The following is a 19,728-nucleotide window of genomic DNA, read 5'->3' as shown; positions in this document are numbered from 1 at the left end:
CCATTCGGTCCCTCAGGTCTCCTGCACCATTCAATATGATTATGGCGGAGCAGATTGTGGGATGATCTCCGCATTCCATGTATCCGCGATAATCAGCTTCCTGTCCTTTTCCCAGCTCTCTGATCTTTCCTCCACTTCTATAATTTGCCCAGCTGCACCTTTCCAGGTTGTTTGCTCTTTGCCTCAGCTTCTGGAACTTTCCACTTGTTCTTTGTGCTTTTCCCCAGAACATGGCACTTTGCCCCCTGATTATTGGCTTTTGCCCCAGCAATGATCACTTTTCCCCTTGTTCCTGCAGCTTCTCTCCCCGGTCTGCGCTCAGCTCTCTGGTCATCTCACCTGCTCACTACTCAGCTCTCGTCTTTCCCAGGCTCCCTATACTTTAACCCAGCTTTATACCATTTCCCAGGCTCCATGTGTTCCCGACCCCCCCCCCCCCGACCCCCACCTCCCTTACCCAGCTCGCTGCCGTTTCCGAGGCTCCCTGTGATTTCCCCAGCTCTCTACCTTTTCCCAGGCTCCTTGTACTTCCCCCCCCCCCCCCCCCCGCTCTCTGCCTTTTCCCAGGCTCCCCACACTTTTCCCCAGCTCTCTACCTATTCCGAGGCTCCCTGTGCTTTCCCCAACTCTCTACCTTTTCCCAGGCTCCCTGTACTTCCCCCCAGCTCTCTGCCTTTTCCCAGGCTCCCCACACTTTTCCCCAGCTCTCTACCTTTTCCCAGGCTCCCTGTGCTTTCCCCAACTCTCTACCTTTTCCCAGGCTCCCTGCGCTTTCCCCAGCTCTCTACCTTTTCCCAGGCTCCCTGTGCTTTCCCCAACTCTCTACCTTTTCCCAGGCTCCCTGTGCTTTCCCCAGCTCTCTACCTTTTCCCAGGTTTGCTGTGCGTCCCCCAGATCTCGACCGTTTCTAATACTCCCCGCAATTTCCCCCAGCTCTCTGCCTTTTCCCAGGTTCGTTGAGCTATTCCACAGTTCTCTACTTTTTCCCAGTCTCCCTGTGCTTCCCCCCAGCTCTCTACATTTTCCCAGACTCCCGGCACTTCTCTTCAGGTCTGAGCTTTCGCCCCGCTTCCTGCCTTTTCCGGACTCCTTTTGCTTTCCTCCAGCTCTCAAACTTTTCCCAGCCTCCCTGTGATTTGCCCCAGCTCTCTGCCTTGTCTCAGGCTCCCTGCACTTTCTCCCAGCTCTCTAACGTTCCAAGGCTCCCTGTGCTTTCCCCCAGCTCTCCACGTTTTCCCAGGCTCCCTGTGCTTTCCCCCAGCTCTCCACCTTTTCCCAGTCTCCCTGTGCTTTCCCCTAGCTCTCCACCTTTCCCCAGTCTCCCTGTGATTTCCCCCAGCTCTCCAACTTTTCCCAGTCTCCCTGTGCTTTCCCCTAGCTCTCCACCTTTCCCCAGTCTCCCTGTGCTTTCCCCCAGCTCTCCACCTTTTCCCAGTCTCCCTGTGCTTTCCCCTAGCTCTCCACCTTTCCCCAGTCTCCCTGTGATTTCCCCCAGCTCTCCAACTTTTCCCAGTCTCCCTGTGATTTCCCCCAGCTCTCCACCTTTTCCCAGTCTCCCTGTGATTTCCCCCAGCTCACTACCGTTTCCCAGGCTCCCTGTGATTTCCCCCAGCTCACTACCTTTTCCCAGGCTCCCTGTGCTTTTCCCCAGCTCTCTATTCTTTCCCAGGCTCCCTGCGCTCCCCCCTCCCCCCCGTCTCTACCTTTTCCAGGCTTCCTGCATTTCTCACCACTTCTCTACCTTTTCCCAGTCTCCCTTCACTTTTCCCCAACTCTCTGCCTTTTCCCAGTCTCCCTATGCTTTCCCCCGGCTCTCTGCCTTTTCCCAGGCTCCCTGTGCTTTTCCCCAGCTCTCTACCTTTTCCCAGTCTCCCTGTGATTTCCCCCAGCTCACTACCTTTTCCCAGGATCCATGTGCTTTCCCCCAGCTCTCTACCTTTTCCCAAGCTTCCTGTGATTTCCCCCAGCTCACTACCTTTTCCCAGGATCCTTGTGCCTTTCCCCAGCTCCTACCTTTTCCCAAGCTTCCTGTGCTTTCCCCCAACTCTCTATTCTTTCCCAGGCTCCCTGCGCTCCCCCCCCCTCTCTGCCTTTTCCCAGGCTCCCTGTGCTGCCGCCCCGCTTCCTGCCTTTTCCGGACATCTTTTGCATTCTTCCACCTCTCAAACTTTTCCCAGTCTCCCTGTGATTTCCCCCAGCTCTCCACCTTTTCCCAGTCTCCCTGTGATTTCCCCCAGCTCACTACCTTTTCCCAGGCTCCCTGTGCTTTTCCCCAGCTCTCTATTCTTTCCCAGGCTCCCTGCGCTCCCCCCCCCCCCCCCCCCCCCCCCCCGCCCGTCTCTACCTTTTCCCAGGCTTCCTGCACTTTTCACCACTTCTTTACCTTTTCCCAGTCTCCCTGCGCTTTACCCCAACTCTCTGCCTTTTCCCAGTCTCCGTATGCTTTCCCCGGCTCTCTGCCTTTTCCCAGTCTCCCTGCGCTTTTCCCCAACTCTCTACCTTTTCCCAATCTCCCTGTGCTTTTCCCCAGCTCTCTACCTTTTCCCAGTCTCCCTGTGATTTCCCCCAGCTCACTACCTTTTCCCAGGATCCATGTGCTTTCCCCCAGCTCTCTACCTTTTCCCAAGCTTCCTGTGCTTTCCCCCATCTCTCTATTCTTTCCCAGGCTCCCTGCGCCCCCCCCCCCCCCCTCTCTACCTTTTCCCAGGCTCCCTGTGCTGCCGCCCCGCTTCCTGCCTTTCCCGGACATCTTTTGCATTCTTCCACCTCTCAAACTTTTCCCAGTCTCCCTGTGATTTCCCCCAGCTCTCCACCTTTTCCCAGTCTCCCTGTGATTTCCCCCAGCTCACTACCTTTTCCCAGGCTCCCTGTGATTTCCCCCAGCTCACTACCTTTTCCCAGGCTCCCTGTGCTTTTCCCCAGCTCTCTATTCTTTCCCAGGCTCCCTGCGCTTCCCCCCCCCCCCCCCCCCCACGCCCGTCTCTACCTTTTCCCAGGCTTCCTGCACTTTTCACCACTTCTCTACCTTTTCCCAGCCTCCCTGCGCTTTACCCCAACTCTCTGCCTTTTCCCAGTCTCCGTATGCTTTCCCCCGGCTCTCTGCCTTTTCCCAGTCTCCCTGTGCTTTTCCCCACCTCTCTACCTTTTCCCAGGCTCCCTGTGCTTTCCCCCAGCTCTCTACCTTTTCCCAGTCTCCCTGTGATTTCCCCCAGCTCACTACCTTTTCCCAGGATCCATGTGCTTTCCCCCAGCTCTCTACCTTTTTCCAAGCTTCCTGTGCTTTCCCCCATCTCTCTATTCTTTCCTAGGCTCCCTGCGCTCCCCCCCCCCCCCTCTTCCTTTTCCCAGGCTCCCTGTGCTGCCGCCCCGCTTCCTTCCTTTTCCGGACATCTTTTGCTTTCTTCCAGCTCTCAAACTTTTCCCAGGCTGCCTGTCCTATTCCCCAGCTCTCGAACGTTTCCCAGGCTCTCTGTCCTATTCCACAGCTCTCTACCTTTTCCCAGGCTCCCTGTGCTTTTCCCCACTTCTCTACCTTTTCCAGTCTCCCTATGCTTTCCCCCGGTTCTCTGCCTTTTCCCAGTCTCCCTGTGCTTTCCCCCGGCTCTCTGCCTTTTCCCAGGCTCCCTGTGCTTTCCCCCAACTCTCTTCCTTTTCCCAGGATCCTTGTGCCTTTCCCCAGCTCCCTACCTTTTCCCAAGCTTCCTGTGCTTTCCCCCAGCTCTCTATTCTTTCCCAGGCTCCCTGTGCTTTCCCCTCCCGCCCCCCACCCCCTTCCCCGTCTCTACCGTTTCCCAGGCTCCCTGCACTTTTCCCCAGCTCTCTATTCTTTCCCAGGCTCCCTGCGCTCCCCCCCCCCCCCGTCTCTACCTTTTCCCAGGCTTCCTGTACTTTTCACCACTTCTCTACCTTTTCCAGTCTCCCTACGCTTTTCCCCAACTCTCTGCCTTTTCCCAGTCTCCCTATGCTTTCCCCCGGCTTTCTGCCTTTTCCCAGTCTCCCTGCGCTTTTCCCCAACTCTCTACCTTTTCCCAGGCTCCCTGTGCTTTTCCCCAGCTCTCTACCTTTTCCCAGTCTCCCTGTGATTTCCCCCAGCTCACTACCTTTTCCCAGGATCCATGTGCTTTTCCCCAGCTCTCTACCTTTTCCCAGGCTCCCCGCACTTTTCCCCAGCTCTCTACCTTTTCCCAAGCTTCCTGTGCTTTCCCCCATCTCTCTATTCTTTCCCAGGCTCCCTGCGCTCCCCCCCCCCCCCCCCCCCACCCCCTCTACCTTTTCCCAAGCTCCCTGTGCTGCCGCCCCGCTTCCTGCCTTTTCCGGACATCTTTTGCTTTCTTCCAACTCTCAAACTTTTCCCAGGCTCCCTGTCCTATTCCCCAGGTCTCGAACTTTTCCCAGGCTCTCTGTCCTATTCCCCAGCTCTCTACCTTTTCCCAGGCTCCCGGTGATTTCCCCCAGCTCTCTACCTTTTCCCAGGCTCCCGGTGCTTCCACCCAGCTCTCTACATTTTCCCAAGCTTCCTGTGTTTTCCCCCAAGTCTCTATTCTTTCCCAGGCTCCCTGCGCTCCCCCCCCCCCCTACCCCCACCGTATCTACCTTTTCCCAGGCTCCCTGCACTTTTCCCCAGCTCTCGGCCTTTGCCCAGGCTCCCTGTGCTTTTCCCCACTTCTCTACCTTTTCCCAGTCTCCCTATGCTTTCCCCCGGCTCTCTGCCTTTTCCCAGTCTCCCTGTGCTTTCCCCCGGCTCTCTGCCTTTTCCCAGGCTCCATGTGCTTTCCACCAACTCTCTTCCTTTTCCCAGGATCCTTGTGCCTTTCCCCAGCTCTCTACCTTTTCCCAAGCTTCCTGTGCTTTCCCCCAACTCTCTATTCTTTCCCAGGCTCCCTGCGCTTCCCCCTCCTGCCCCCCACTCCCTTCCCCGTCTCTACCGTTTCCCAGGCTCCCTGCACTTTTCCCCACTTCTCTACCTTTCCCAGGCTCCCTGCGCTTTTCCCCAAGCTCGCTACCTTTTCCCAGGCTCCCTGCACTTTTCCCCACTTCTCTACCTTTTCCCAGTCTCCCTGTGCTTTCCCCCGGCTCTCTGCCTTTTCCCAGATCCTTGTGCCTTTCCCCAGCTCTCTACCTTTTCCCACGCTTCCTGTGCTTTTCCCCAATTTTCTACCTTTTCCCAGGCTCCCTGTGCTTTCCCCCAACGCTCTGCCTTTTCCCAGGATCCTTGTGCCTTTCCCCAGCTCTCTACCTTTTCCCACGCTTCCTGTGCTTTTCCCCAATTTTCTACCTTTTCCCAGGCTCCCTGTGCTTTCCCCAAGCTGTCTACCTTTTCCCAGGCTCCCTGCACTTTTCCCAAGTTCACTACCTTTTCCCAGGCTCCCAGCGCTTTTCCCCAAGCTCACTACCTTTTCCCAGGCGCTCTGTGCTTTCGCCCCGCTTCCTGCCTTTTCCGGAATTCTTTTGCTTTCATCCAGCTCTCAAACTTTTCCCAGGCTCTCTGTCCTATTCTCCAGCTCTCTGCCGTTTCCCAGGCTCCTGGTGTTTTCCCCCTGCTCTCTGCCCTTTCCCAGCCTACCTATGCTTTCCCCCCGGCTTCCTGCCTTTTCCCAGCCTCCCTGTGCTTTCCCCCGGCGCTCTGCCTTTTCCCAGTCTCCACGTGCTTTTCCCCAGCTCTCTACCTTTTCCTAGGCCCCCCGCACTTTCCTCGGCTCTCTGCCTTTTCCCAGTCTCCATGTGCTTTTCCCCAGCTCTCTGCCCTTTCCCAGGCTCCCTGTGCTTTCCCCCAGCTCTCTACCTTTACCCTGGCTCCCCGCAGTTTTCCCCAGCTCTCTACCTTTTCCCAGACACTGTGCTTTCCCCCAGCTCTCTAACGTTTCCCAGGATCCCTGTGCTTTCCCCCAACTCTCTGCCCTTTCCCAGTCTTCCTGTGCTTTTCCCCAGCTCTCTACCTTTTCCCAGACACTGTGCTTTCCCCCACCTCTCTAACGTTTCCCAGGATCCCTGTAATTTCCCACCCCCGCTTCCTGCCTTTTCCGGACTTCTTTTGCTTTCCTTCAGTTCTCAAACTTTTCCCAGGCTCCCTGTGCTTTTCCCCAACTAGAACATAGAACACTACAGCGCAGTACGGGCCCTTCGGCCCTCGATGTTGCGCCGACCTGTGAAACCATCTGAAGCCTATCTGACCTACACTATTCCATTTTCATCCATATGTCTATCCAGTGACCACTTAAATACCCTTAAAGTTGGCGAGTCTACTACTATTGCAGGCAGGGCGTTCCACACCCCGACTACTCTCTGAGTAAAGAAACTGCCTCTGACATCTGTCCTATATCTCTCACCCCTCAATTTAAAGCTATGTCCCCTCGTGTTGGTCATCACCATCCGAGGAAAAAGACTCTCACTGTCCACCCTATCTAACCCTCTGACTATCTTATATGTCTCTATTAAGTCACCTCTCAGCCTTCTCCTCTCTAACGAAAACAACCTCAATTCCCTGAACCTTTCCTCGTAAGACCTTCCCTCCATACCAGGCAACATCCTAGTAAACTCTCAAACTTTTCCCAGTCTCCCTGTGCTTTTCCCCATCTCTCAACCTTTTCCCAGGCTACCTGTGCTTTTCCCCAGCTCTCTAACGTTTCCCAGGCTCCCCGCACTTCCCCCCAGCTCCCTACCTTTCCCCAGGATCCTTGTGCTTTTCCCCAGCTCTCTGTCATTTCCCAGGCTTCCTGTGCTTGTCCCCAATTTTCTACCTTTTCCCAGGCTCCCTGTGCTTTTCCCCAGCTCTCTACCTTTTCCCAGTCTCCCTGTGCTTTCCCCCAGCTCTCTGCCCTTTCCCAGGCTCCCTGTGCTTTCCCCCAGCTCTCTACCTTTACCCTGGCTCCCCGCAGTTTTCCCCAGCTCTCTGCTTTTTCCAGGGTTCTCTGTGCGATTCCATGGCTCTTTGTCATTTTTCCTCTCCCTCTATATTTTCCCACGTCCTCTTTACAATTCTCCCAGCCCCCGACCCTGACGCTTTCCTCCAGCTCTCTTCTCTTTCTCCTGAGTCTTACTGCTCCCTTGCCAGGCACCCACGTTTGGCCACCACTCGCTCTCGCTCCAATTCTCTGTTCCTCTCTCGTTGCAGACTAACTCCCGCCCATTTAGTGAGCAAGGGGACAAGTGAATGAGGGTGAGCGAGCAGGGGTGTGATTTAGGGCTGGAGTGAGAAGAGGGTGGCTGGGTGTGTCAATGTGCGTGCATTAACAATGGTAGGCGCGTATGAGTGTGGAGCATGAGGATGGGTGTGTGATTAAAAATGAGTGAGGATGGATTGGTGAGTGAGGGAGGATGTATGGGCGACGGTGGTGCTTGAAAATAAATGAGCTCAGTGAGAAGTCTCACAACACCAGGTTAAAGTATAACAGGTTTGTTTCAAACACTAGCTTTCGGAGCACAGCTCCTTCCTCAGATGAATAGAACATAGAACAGTTCAGCACAGAACAGGCCCTTCGGCCCTCGATGTTGTGCCGAGCAATGATCACCCTACTCAAACCCACGTCTCCACCCTATACCTGTAACCCAACAACCCCCCCTTAACATTACTTTTTAGGATACTACGGGCAATTTACCATGGCCAATCCACCTAACCCACACATCTTTGGACTGTGGGAGGAAACCGGAGAACCCAGAGGAAACCCACGCACACACGGGGAGGACGTGTAGACTCCGCACAGACAGTGACCCAGCCGGGAATCGAACCTGGGACCCTGGAGCTGTGAAGCATTTATGCTAACCACCATGCTACCGTGCTGCCCGAATGAAGAGGTATGTTCCAGAAACATGCATACAGATTTCTGTCTGTATATATTTCTGGAACCTACCTTTTCACTCACCTGAGGAAGGAGCTGCGCTCTGAAAGCTCGTGTTTGAAACAAACCTGTTGGACTTTAATCTAGTGTTGTCAGACTTCTTACTGAGCTCACCCCAGTCCAACGCCGGCATCACCACATCATGTAAATACATGGGTGGGCGGTTTGGTGTTGAGTGAGAGTTTGGGTGAGCTGAGCTTCATGAATGTGGCTGCGTGAGTAATGGAGGGTGGATGAGTGATGGAGAGTGAGTGACAGTGTGTGAGTGAGCATGTGTGAATGAGGCCTACTGAGTGAGTGAAGGTAGGTGAATGAAGGTGAGGCTCAGTGAGGGCGGGGAAATGGGGTTGAGTAAAGAGGGTGGATGAGTGAGGGTGAATGAGTGTGGGTGAGTGAGGGTGGGTGAGTTATGAAAAGTGAGCGAGGGTGGGTGTGTGAGACTGGTTGAGTGAGGGGAGTGAATTAAGTTGTGTGGAGTGAGTGAATAAGTGAATGTGAGTGAGTAAGGACTGGTGAGTGAGTGTGAGTGAGGGTTGGTGAGTGAGGGTGAGTGAGTGTGAGTGGGGTAGTTGAGTGTGGGTGAGCGAGTGTCAGTGAGGGTTGGTGAGTGAGGGTCAGTGAGTGTGAGTGAGTGTGGGTAGGGTGGGTGAGTGAGTGAGAGTGAATGAGGGTGGTGAGGGTTGGTGAGTGAGGGTGAGTGGGGGTAAATGAGTGTGAGTGGGTGATTCAGTGTGGGTGAATGAGTGCGAGTGAGTGAGGGTGGGAGATGGTTGGTGAGTGAGGGTGAGTGAGGGTTGGTGAGTGAGGGTGAGTGAGTGTGAGTGGGGTAGTTGAGTGTGGGTGAGTGAGTGTCAGTGAGGGTTGGTGAGTGAGGGTCAGTGAGTTGAGTGAGTGTGGGTAGGGTGGGTGAGTGAGTGAGAGTGAATGAGGGTGCGTGAAGGTTGGTGAGTGAGGGTGAGTGGGGGTGAATGAGTGTGAGTGGGTGATTCAGTGTAGGTGAATGAGTGTGAGTGAGTGAGGGTGGGAGAGGGTTGGTGAGTGAGGGTGAGTGAGGGTTGGTGAGTGAGGGTGAGTGAGTGTGAGTGGGGTAGTTGAGTGTGGGTGAGTGAGTGTCAGTGAGGGTTGGTGAGTGAGGGTGCGTGAGTGTGAGTGTGGGTAGGGTGGGTGAGTGAGTGAGAGTCAATGAGGGTGAGTGAGGGTGAGTGGGGATGAATGAGTGAGGGTGGGTGAGGGCTGGTGAGTGAGTGTGAGTGAGTGGGGTGGTTGAGTGTGGGTGAGTGAATGTGAGTGTGGGTGAGGGTGGGCGAGTGAGTGAGAGTGAATGAGGGTGGGTGAGGGTTGGTGAGTAAGTGTGAGTGAGTGTGAGTGAGAGTTGGTGAGTGAGTGTGGCGACTGAGTGTGGGTGAGTGAGGCTGGGTGAGTGTTGGTTAGTGAGGGTGGGTGTGTGAGACTGGGTGAGGGTTGGTTAGTGAGGGTGGGTGAGTGAGGCTGGGTGAGGGTTGGTTAGTGAGGGTGGGTGAGTGAGGCTGGGTGAGGGTTGGTTAGTGAGGGTGGGTGAGTGAGGCTGGGTGAGGGTTGGTTAGTGAGGGTGGGTGAGTGAGGCTGGGTAGGGGTTGGTTAGTGAGGGTGGGTGAGTGAGGCTGGGTGAGGATTGGTTAGTGAGGGTGGGTGAGTGAGGCTGGGTGAGGGTTGGTTAGTGAGGGTGGGTGTGTGAGACTGGGTGAGGGTTGGTTAGCGAGGGTGGGTGAGTGAGGCTGGGTGAGGGTTGGTTAGTGAGGGTGGGTGAGTGAGGCTGGGTGAGGGTGGGTGAGTGAGGGTGGGTGAGGGTTGGCTAGTGAGGGTGGGTGAGTGAGGCTGGGTGAGGGTTGGTTAGTGAGGGTGGGTGAGTGAGGCTGGGTGAGGGTGGGTGAATGAGGCTGAGTGAGGGTTGGTTAGTGAGTGTGGGTGAGTGAGGCTGGGTGAGGGTTGGTTAGTGAGGGTGGGTGAGTGAGGCTGGGTGAGGGTTAGTTAGTGAGGGTGGGTGAGTGAGGCTGGGTGAGGGTTGGTTAGTGAGGGTGGGTGAGTGAGGGTGCGTGAGGGTTGGTTAGTGAGGGTGGGTGAGTGAGGCTGGGTGAGGGTTGGTTAGTGAGGATGGGTGGGTGAGGCTGGGTGAGGGTTGGTTAGTGAGGGTGGGTGAGTGAGGCTGGGTGAGGGTTGGTGAGTGAGGGTGGGTGAGGGTTGGTTAGTGAGGGTGGGTGGGTGAGGCTGTGTGAGGGTGGGCGAGTGAGGCTGGGTGAGGGTTGGTTAGTGAGGGTGGGTCAGTGAGGCTGGGTGAGGATTGGTTAGTGAGGGTGGGTGTGTGAAGCTGGGTGAGGGTTGGTGAGTGAGGGTGGGTGAGTGAGGCTGGGTGAGGGTTGGTTAGTGAGGGTGGGTGAGCGAGGCTGGGTGAGGGTTGGTTAGTGAGGGTGGGTGAGTGAGGGTGGGTGAGGGTTGGTTAGTGAGGGTGGGTGTGTGAGGCTGGGTGAGGGTTGGTTAGTGAGGGTGGGTGAGTGAGGCTGGGAGAGGGTTAGTTAGTGAGGGTGGGTGAGTGAGGCTGGGTGAGGATTGGTTAGTGAGGGTGGGTGTGTGAAGCTGGGTGAGGGTTGGTGAGTGAGGGTGGGTGAGTGAGGCTGGGTGAGGGTTGGTTAGTGAGGGTGGGTGAGCGAGGCTGGGTGAGGGTTGGTTAGTGAGGGTGGGTGAGTGAGGGTGGGTGAGGGTTGGTTAGTGAGGGTGGGTGTGTGAGGCTGGGTGAGGGTTGGTTAGTGAGGGTGGGTGAGTGAGGCTGGGAGAGGGTTAGTTAGTGAGGGTGGGTGAGTGAGACTGGGTGAGGGTTGGTTAGTGAGGGTGGGTGGGTGAGGCTGTGTGAGGGTGGGTGAGTGAGGCTGGGTGGGGGTTGGTTAGTGAGGGTGGGTGAGTGAGACTGGGTGAGGGTTGGTTAGTGAGGGTGGGTGAGTGAGGCTGGGTGAGGGTTGGTTAGTGAGGGTGGGTGAGTGAGGCCGGGTGAGGGCTGGTTAGTGAGGGTGGGTGAGTGAGGCTGGGTGAGGGTTGGTTAGTGAGGCTGGGTGAGGGTTGGTTAGTGAGGGTGGGTGAGTGAGGCCGGGTGAGGGCTGGTTAGTGAGGGTGGGTGAGTGAGGCTGGGTGAGGGTTGGTTAGTGAGGGTGGGTGAGTGAGGCTGTGTGAGGGTTGGTTAGTGAGGGTGAATGAGGGTGGGTGAGGATTGGTTAGTGAGGGTGGGTGAGTGAGGCTGGGTGAGGGTTGGTTAGTGAGGGTGGGTGAGTGAGGCTGGGTGAGGGTGGGTGAGTGAGGCTGAGTGAGGGTTGGTTAGTGAGGGTGGGTGAGTGAGGCTGTGTGAGGGTTGGTTAGTGAGGGTGAATGAGGGTGGGTGAGGATTGGTTAGTGAGGGTGGGTGAGTGAGGCTGGGTGAGGGTTGGTTAGTGAGGGTGGGTGAGTGAGGCTGGGTGAGGGTTGGTTTGTGAGGGTAGGTGAGTGAGGCTGGGTGAGGGTGGGTGAGTGAGGCTGGGTGAGGGTGGGTGAGTGCAGCTGGGTGAGTGAGGCTGGGTGAGGGTTGGTTAGTGAGGGTGGGTGAGTGAGGCTGGGTGAGGGTTGGTTAGTGAGGGTGGGTGAGTGAGGCTGGGTGAGGGTGGGTGAGTGAGGCTGAGTGAGGGTTGGTTAGTGAGGGTGGGTGAGTGAGGCTGGGTGAGGGTTGGTTAGTGAGGGTGGGTGAGTGAGGCTGGGTGAAGGTTGGTTAGTGAGGGTGGGTGAGTGAGGCTGGGTGAGGGTTGGTTAGTGAGGGTGAGTGAGCGAGGCTGGGTGAGGGTTTGTTAGTGAGGGTGGGTGAGGGTTGGTTAGTGAGGGTGGGTGAGGGTTGGTTAGTGAGGGTGGGTGAGTGAGGCTGGGTGAGGGTTAGTTAGTGAGGATGGGTGAGTGAGACTGAGTGAGGGTTGGTTAGTGAGGGTGGGTGGGTGAGGCTGTGTGAGGGTGGGTGAGTGAGGCTGGGTGAGGGTTGGTTAGTGAGGGTGGGTGAGTGAGGCTGGGTGAGGGTTGGTTAGTGAGGGTTGGGTGAGTGAGGCTGGGTGAGGGTTGGTTAGTGAGGGTGGGTGAGTGAGGCCGGGTGAGGGCTGGTTAGTGAGGGTGGGTGAGTGAGGCTGGGTGAGGGTTGGTTAGTGAGGGTGGGTGAGTGAGGCTGGGTGAGGGTTGGTTAGTGAGGGTCCGTGAGTGAGGCTGGGTGAGGGTTGGTTAGTGAGGGTGGGTGAGGGTTGGTTAGTGAGGGTGGGTGAGTGAGGCTGGGTGAGGGTTGGTTAGTGAGGGTGGGTGAGTGAGGCTGGGTGAGGGTGGGTGTGTGAGGCTGGGTGAGGGTGGGTGAGTGCGGCTGGGTGAGTGAGGCTGGGTGAGGGTTGGTTAGTGAGGGTGGGTGAGGGTTGGTTAGTGAGGGTGGGTGAGTGAGGCTGGGTGAGGGTTGGTTAGTGAGGGTGGGTGAGGGTTGGTTAGTGAGGGTGGGTGAGTGAAGCTGGGTGAGGGTTGGTTTGTGAGGGTGGGTGAGTGAGGCTGGGTGAGGGTTGGTTAGTGAGGGTGGGTGAGTGTGGCTGGGTGAGTGTTGGTTAGTGAGGGTGGGTGAGTGAGGCTGGGTGAGGGTGGGTGAGTGAGGCTGGGTGAGGGTGGGTGAGTGAGGCTGGGTGAGGGTTGGTTCTGTCTGCTAGAGAGAATGTGTGTGTGAGGGCTCTTGTTCCTGTGTGTGTTGGTGTGTGTCAGAGAGTATGTTTGTCTTTGTGCGCATGTGAGAGAGGGAAAGATATTTTGGAAGACAGTGTGGATGTGTTTGTGCGAGAGAAAGTGCCTGTGTGTGTTTGAGAATGAATGTGTGTGTGGGTGTGTGGGAGAGAATGACTTTGTGAAAGGCAATGTGTGTTTGAGTGAATGGCGTGTGTGTGTGAGAGAGAGAAAGGGAGAGAGAGAGACGGTGTGTGTGGATATGAGGGAGAGAGAGGCAGAGAAAGAGATAGACTTTGTGTGTGCGTGGGGGGGGGGGGGGGGGTAATGAGGGAGAGAGAGAGAGACAGAGAAAGAGAGAGAGAGAGACTGTGTGTCTGTGTGGGGGGGGGGGGGGGGGGTATGAGGGAGAGAGAGAGACAGAGAAAGAGAGAGAGACTGTGTGTGTTGTGTTTGGGGGGGGGGGGGGGGGGGTTGAGGGAGAGAGAGAGACAGAGAAGAGAGACTGTGTGTGCGTGTGTGTGGGTATGATGGAGAGGGAGAGAGACAGGAAGAGAGAGAAAGAGAGAGAGACTGTGTGTGTGTGTGTGTGTGGCGGGGGGTATGAGGGGGAGAGAGATTCAGAGAGAGAGACTGTGTGCGTGTGGGTATGAGGGAGAGGGAGAGAGACAGAGACAGAGATAGAGAGAGAGAGAGAGACTGTGTGTGTGTGTGGGGGGGGGGTATGAGGGAGAGAGAGAGACAGAGAGAGACTGTGTGCGTGTGTGTGTGGGGATGAGGGAGAGAGAGAGAGAGACAGAGAGAGAGAGAGAGAGAGAGAGTGTGTGTGTGGGGGGGGGGGGGATATGAGGGAGAGAGAGAGACAGAGAAAGAGAGAGAGAGAAAGAGACTGTGTGTGTGTGGGGGGGGGGGGTATGAGGGAGAGAGAGAGAGAGAGACTGTGTGCGTGTGTGTGTGGGGATGAGGGAGAGAGAGAGAGACAGAGAGAGTCTGTGTGTGTGTGTGGGGGGGGGGGTATGAGGGAGAGAGAGAGAGAGAGAGACTGTGTGTGTGGGAATGAGGGAGAGAGAGAGGGAGACAGAGAGAGAAAGAGACTCTGTTTTTTGCAGTGTATTTGTGTGTGGGTGTGTGCAGAGAAGGATTTTGTGAAAAACTGTATGTTTGAGTGTGTCAGAGAGAGATAAACAGATAGAGAAAGAGGGGGTTTAGAGAGTGAAAGAGAGAGAGAGAGAGGGAGGGAGTGTGAGAGAGAGAGAGAGAGAGAGAGACAACGTGTGTTTAACAATGTGTTTGTGTGTCGGTGTCTCCGTGTGGGGATATAACGATTTTGTGAAAAACTGTGGTTGAGTGTGCCAGACAGAGGGGGAGGGAGAGAGAGAAAGGGAGAAAGAGAGAGAGGGCGGGGGAAGAGACAGAGAGAGGGAGAGAGAGACTGTGTGTGTTTGATAATGTGTGTGTAAGTGCGTGTTTGGGAGAGAAATATCTTGTGAAAGACAGTGTGTGTTTGAGTGTGTATGTGTGACAGACAGAGAAAGAGAGAGAGATCCCATATGTGTTTAGCAACGTGTCTGTGTGTTTGTGTGTGGGAGAGAACGGTTTTGTGAAAGACATTGCGTGTTTGAGAGAGAGTGTGTGTGTGGTAGCGAGAGAAAGAGCCTGTGTGTGGGGGAGAGAAAGATTGTTGACAGTGTTTGTGTGTGAGTAAGAGAGAGAGAGGCAGACAGATGAGGGTGGGGGGGGGGGGGGGGGGGGGGGGGGGGGAGGAGGGGGAAAGAACCTGTGTGTGTTTGACAATGTGTTTGTGTGTGGGTGTGAGAGAGCAATATCTGTGGCACCATATCAAACACCAAGTTAAAGATTCACATTTCTCACAGATATAAGCCTTTTAAAGAAATCAAATTTCACTGGGAAATACAGGAGAACGAAGCAGAAGGTTTACAACCAGTCAGGAAGGTTCCTGATCCCAACACAATGACCCCGCGCACAGAAACTGAACAAACACAAACGGTGCAACAATCGGGTTCCCAGCAGATAGATCTGTTCAACCTGCCAAATTCATTCAAATTGTTTGATTCCGATTGATCAGTAGCAGAATTGACCACAACAATAATTCTCTAACTTCTTCGAAATTAATTGATCATCATCTGAAAACTCCCTCAACTATTTGTCCCTTTCTTTCTCAAATTTCGAAATTTGGGCAAAACAGAATTTTGCTGAAAATGAGCGCATCAAATATTACAGATTGAGAGGAGTAACAGAGTTTCAGGGACATGGTGAGAATTAAAAAAACTGGGAAATATTCACATTGAAAACCGATTGCCTGATGTATCTAATTTCTTAATTAAACTTGATCAACAACATAATCGAGGTGAAACATCCGAGTAAAGAAACGTATTATTTGCAAAATACATTTTCGATACAATTTCAAATTCTTTGACAGCTTTGATATTTTGCGCACCAGTCTGCAACTCAATTGTCGGAGGTCATTAATGTTTAATTAATTAGCAGTAGTATTATATTGTAATTTATTGTTAATTGTCAGTTCTTCCATGAGGTGATGTGTACTCAATATTAAAACAATAAATAAAAAAACTTGTTTCTGCCTGGAACTTTGCTAAATAATTTAATTCAATCTTAAGAAGTGTTAAAGAATACAATGTTGAATTTCTGGGTGGAAGTATTCAGACATGTTAGGTGAACACTCTGTGTGCCCAAACAGACGCTGGGGTGTGGCGTCTAGGGGATTTTCACAGTAACTTCATTGCAGTGTTAATGCAAGCCTACTTGTGACAATAATAAAGAATATTATTACTTTTAATTGAATCTAATTAATTTTATATTTTACCTTTACTCCAACTACACTCTTTTAACCTACAAAAATGTTCAATATGCACATTTCAGAGCATGTTTATAAATCTTAAATTCCATTTATTCTCAGAGTGTAATTCACATGATAAACTTATGAGTGGAGTATTTTAAATATTTTTAATCAGGTTGACATTGCAGTAACTGCGATCGGGACACGTAACATCATCTGCTTGTTAAAGCAGGACTCCCGCGTGAAACTACATAGATAAATAAATAATGCCCCTGGCAGTTTGGGATCAATAAAGCTGTTTCCTAGATTGAATGATTCAGACAATCCAAGCAATTTAATTATTAATATAATGCTTCATTAAAGGAGATCCGAAGTAATCAGCGTAAACCACAGTGAAAACAATTCATCCAGATCCTCTGCAGTACTGAAATATAATGTGCAAGTTAATTCGAGATTTTCTGTTAAATTTAATATTTAATAAGGATTAACCAAGGCTCAGATCAAATCTATTCTTCTATTTTGCCATTTCTGTTTCCTATAAATCTAACCTATGTACAGCACAGAAATTGAGACAAGATGTTATTACTTTTTGTCCAGCTAATTTTTACCTTCTGTGATTAAATTTATCTATTTGAATTTCAAGCCTTTACTTTTCAATCACTCACCAAATGCAGTTAACAATCCGACAATTCAAGTCGAACCATATGAACAATTCCTTGAACGTCAGCCACTTCCACATGATCAGATTAATGCCAATTATCTTGCTATCCAACTACACATGGAATTGAATGAATGATATAGTTGCGTCGCACTGTACGAATATTATAACTGGATCCATATATTGCCCAACTGCAATGTAAAATTCCGATTTAATTGAATCAAGAAATGTTCCCAACCCATTAACTTTGCCGGCCATGTTAATAGTGCGCAAATTGCAGCTGAATTGTGAAAGGTTATTGATGATTAATGATATTAATATAAAACATCTTTGGTTGATATGTTATATGACCACATTTTATTTGTTTAAATTGCACCAGTTGACCCTCCAATTTTCAAAATTGTTAATCAACAGTTTCTGAAATATGTTCTGAATGATTGTTGTAAACGTGGGTTATTCTGTAATTATCAACTAACATTCAAAACTTGTTCTAAGTTTATATCTTAATTTTTTTCTTAATTCCCAAACCAGCCGATTGTCTGTCTACACTACACTCTACAGTCTTACTTCAAAACATTCAAACGCTTGGACTGTTGGCATTCAACGAGAAAACGTGTAACTGCTAGCTCAATGTCACCGAGTTTAAACAATGCAGAAACAATGCAGAAACAATGCAGGGACAATGCAGGAACAATGCAGAAACAATGTGAAACGCCAAATCTTTTCACAAATTCTAAAGATTCAATGTCACCCGGACACACAATCTCCACAGCAGGAAAACATCAAACACATCATTTAGCGGCTGAAACTCATTTTATGGAGAAGCAAGTCACTTCGACAAAAACATTCAACAGAACCAATTGCAACATTGCAGCAAAACCTCGATAAAATATACAGCCAACCAGCTCATCACCAAACGAATTAATTACAATTAAATTAAACAGAAATATGTAACATTGCCACCGGCATTTTGAGCACGTAGATTATGTTCAATAAATCAAGATTGGAACTTTGCCACATTTTTTTTTTCTTTTTAAATTTAGATTACCCAATTATTTTTTCCAATTAAGGGGAAATTTAGCATGGCCAATCCACCTACTCTGCACATTTTTGGGTTGTGGGGGCGAAACCCACGCAGACACGGGGAGAATGTGCAAACTCCACACAGACAGTGACCCAGAGCCGGGATCGAACCTGGGACCACAGCGCCGTGAGGCGGTTGTGCTAACCACTAGGCCACCGTGCTGCCCTTACTTTGCCACATTTAATTAATATTGTGTAATATTTCAAACAGTATCAGTAGATGTTGTATCAGGTTATAAAATCTAAACCCATCAGATGCAACCTGGATTAAACACTGCAGAAACGCCAAACTGTTTAATAACAACGTTTAGGTATTTAAAGTAACCCAATACACTGTATCCTCAGAAAATAAACACCACACTACAACAACCAGGGACTGCATCCCTCAGCAGCATCTTTTTGTCAAAAATCGCTTAATTCTATAACATTTTTCAGTAGAATCATATGAAACATTGCAAAACATCTCAATACAGAATCCACCAAACCACATTTCAGTGAACGAATTAATTTTTAAAACTGACAAAAATATAAAACAACGACTGAAGTAAAACAGTTAGCAAATAATTGAATGGTTCTTACCTGCAGTCACCGTCACCATGGTGCCTTGTCCCCAGTAGCCCAGATAGTCACAATGTCACATTCTCTGGGCAGCTCCATACAATAACCGAACCTGCACAAAATAGATAGAAATCCACTATTACTTTTAATATTCACAAACCAGAGGCAAAGTAAAGCCACGATAGATCTTCCTGTGATTATAATTATATTGGTGGATATCGTTCACACTTCGTAAATGATCCGAATGTTTAATGTGTCACAGAGTAACACATGTGTATGGCATTCAAACCATCTACTGATAATTGGGTGATTATCACATAATTAACAATATTGAAATATGTAATTAGACAGTTTTGAACATAAATAATATTTCACCGTGAATAAAGTTGGATTGTAAAAGCGAGCACTGAGCTAGCCTCAGTTAATTAGTGCTGAGGGGCTTTTTGTATTGACAGTAACTGCTGTGCCCCAGTTATCACAGTGAGACACAGCGTGTTAAATACTGCGGCAGACTGTTAACTGTAAAACACAGAGATTTAATTTCACTGCTCACTCAAAAACGTGATTCCGAATCGCCCAGCAGTGAACAAGTGAGATATTTCAACCTAGACTGGTTGTTCTAGTCGTAAAAGGAGTTGGAATACTTTTAATACCCCTGATATAATATGATCAATAATACTAATGAAATGAAAATGTTATTTTTTTTACAGCAATGGTACTTCCACCTATTATTTGATTTAATTTGCGTTTTCTTTGACAATCTGCTGTGGTGCTGATCACCAATTTGAACAAACTCTATCACTGAGGTTTTTGTATGAGGATGTCGCTGTGCACAGCACTGTGACCCACTGTAGTCACAGTGACAGACACCCGCACAAAAACTGCACTCACTCTCTGTTCAATCCTGCTGCTCAATATTCACTTCAAATAGATGCGTAATTCTGATCACGTTTAGAATTCATGCAACATTTCACAAAGGTCTCCTCCGTGTAACAGACATATTCAAGATAACATTATATTTAGACATCGCTACAACTGTTATCAGAGAAGATAAACACACTAGCTAAAGTCTCACCACATTAAGTACGTTGGTTTGTTAGATTTTACGATTACATTTTCTCTAGACTAATTTTGTAGGGAACAGCTTGGAATCTGGTTCACTGATATTAACATTACATTTAAAACAAGTACTGACCTTCAGGTTATGATGGACGTTGTTGAATTCCCTGTCGAGATGTTCTTGAACGGGTCCAGCCCTGGTTCCTCTCGCTGTGGTCTCTTGCACAGTAATAGATTGCGGTGTCTTCGGTCTTCAGGTTCGTCATGGCCAAAGAGAAGATGCTGTTTGAAAGGTCTTTGGAAGCGGTGAATCGGCCTTGAATCGCTGAGGCGTAGTACTGACTGGATGAGCGATAGTAGGCAGCCAGCCACTCCAGCCCCTGTCCGGGAACCTGCCGGACCCAGTGCGTGTAGTCGCCGTTGAGATCGAAGCCGCTGGTTTTACACGTCAGTGTCAGGGAGCCTCCGGGACGCCCGGTCTCTGCCTCTGGCTGAGTCAATACAATATCCGACTGGACACCTGTAAAAATATATCAAAAAGCCCGAGGATTAATGCTGGTGAAATGATTGGTGACTCTGGAACATTCCAGAGAGAGACTAACACTGAGACAGTAACAGTGAGAGACTTGGACAATAAAAACTACTCACGGGATAAGAAAGTCAGCAACAAACTGAGAGAAATGGCCCACCTCATCCTTCTGGTCATTTGGGGGAAATGGTTGTGTCAGGAACTCAGTGAACAAACCAGCTCCCGGACTGTTGGATTCGGGTCCCAGTGAGCGGCATTTAAATACCCGGCAGAAGGGGGCGGCTTTCCAGGCGCCGCTGTTGATTCCCTGGTGGAGGCGGCGACTGGATCCACGTCCCACCTTCCACACCCCCAACAGAATGGACACAGAGATTTACTATAGGTTATTATTAAAATAAACATTTATCTGTATCGGGATATTTGTTTGTCTGAATGGATTATTTGTAATGTCTCTCCTAATCCT

General features: G+C 51.0%; 1 gene segment (V, D, J or C); it reads right to left on the bottom strand.

Moving 5' to 3' along the window:
* The window catches only part of LOC119961620, a gene marked incomplete at its 5' end in the record, with an annotated part of 30,015 nt that extends 10,599 nt beyond the window's left edge, over window positions 1–19,416 (bottom strand). Inside the window, 3 exon segments of the C gene segment in view lie at window positions 17,699–17,742; window positions 18,932–19,256; window positions 19,385–19,416. Of these exon segments, the coding sequence occupies window positions 17,699–17,742; window positions 18,932–19,256; window positions 19,385–19,416 (401 nt within the window).
* Window positions 19,417–19,728: the final 312 nt, after the last annotated feature.

Source organism: Scyliorhinus canicula, unplaced genomic scaffold (assembly GCF_902713615.1).
Source record: "Scyliorhinus canicula unplaced genomic scaffold, sScyCan1.1, whole genome shotgun sequence".
Lineage (NCBI taxonomy): Eukaryota > Metazoa > Chordata > Chondrichthyes > Carcharhiniformes > Scyliorhinidae > Scyliorhinus > Scyliorhinus canicula.
The sequence above is the reverse complement of the archived record's forward strand: the minus strand, read 5'-3'. Positions and strand labels throughout refer to the sequence as shown.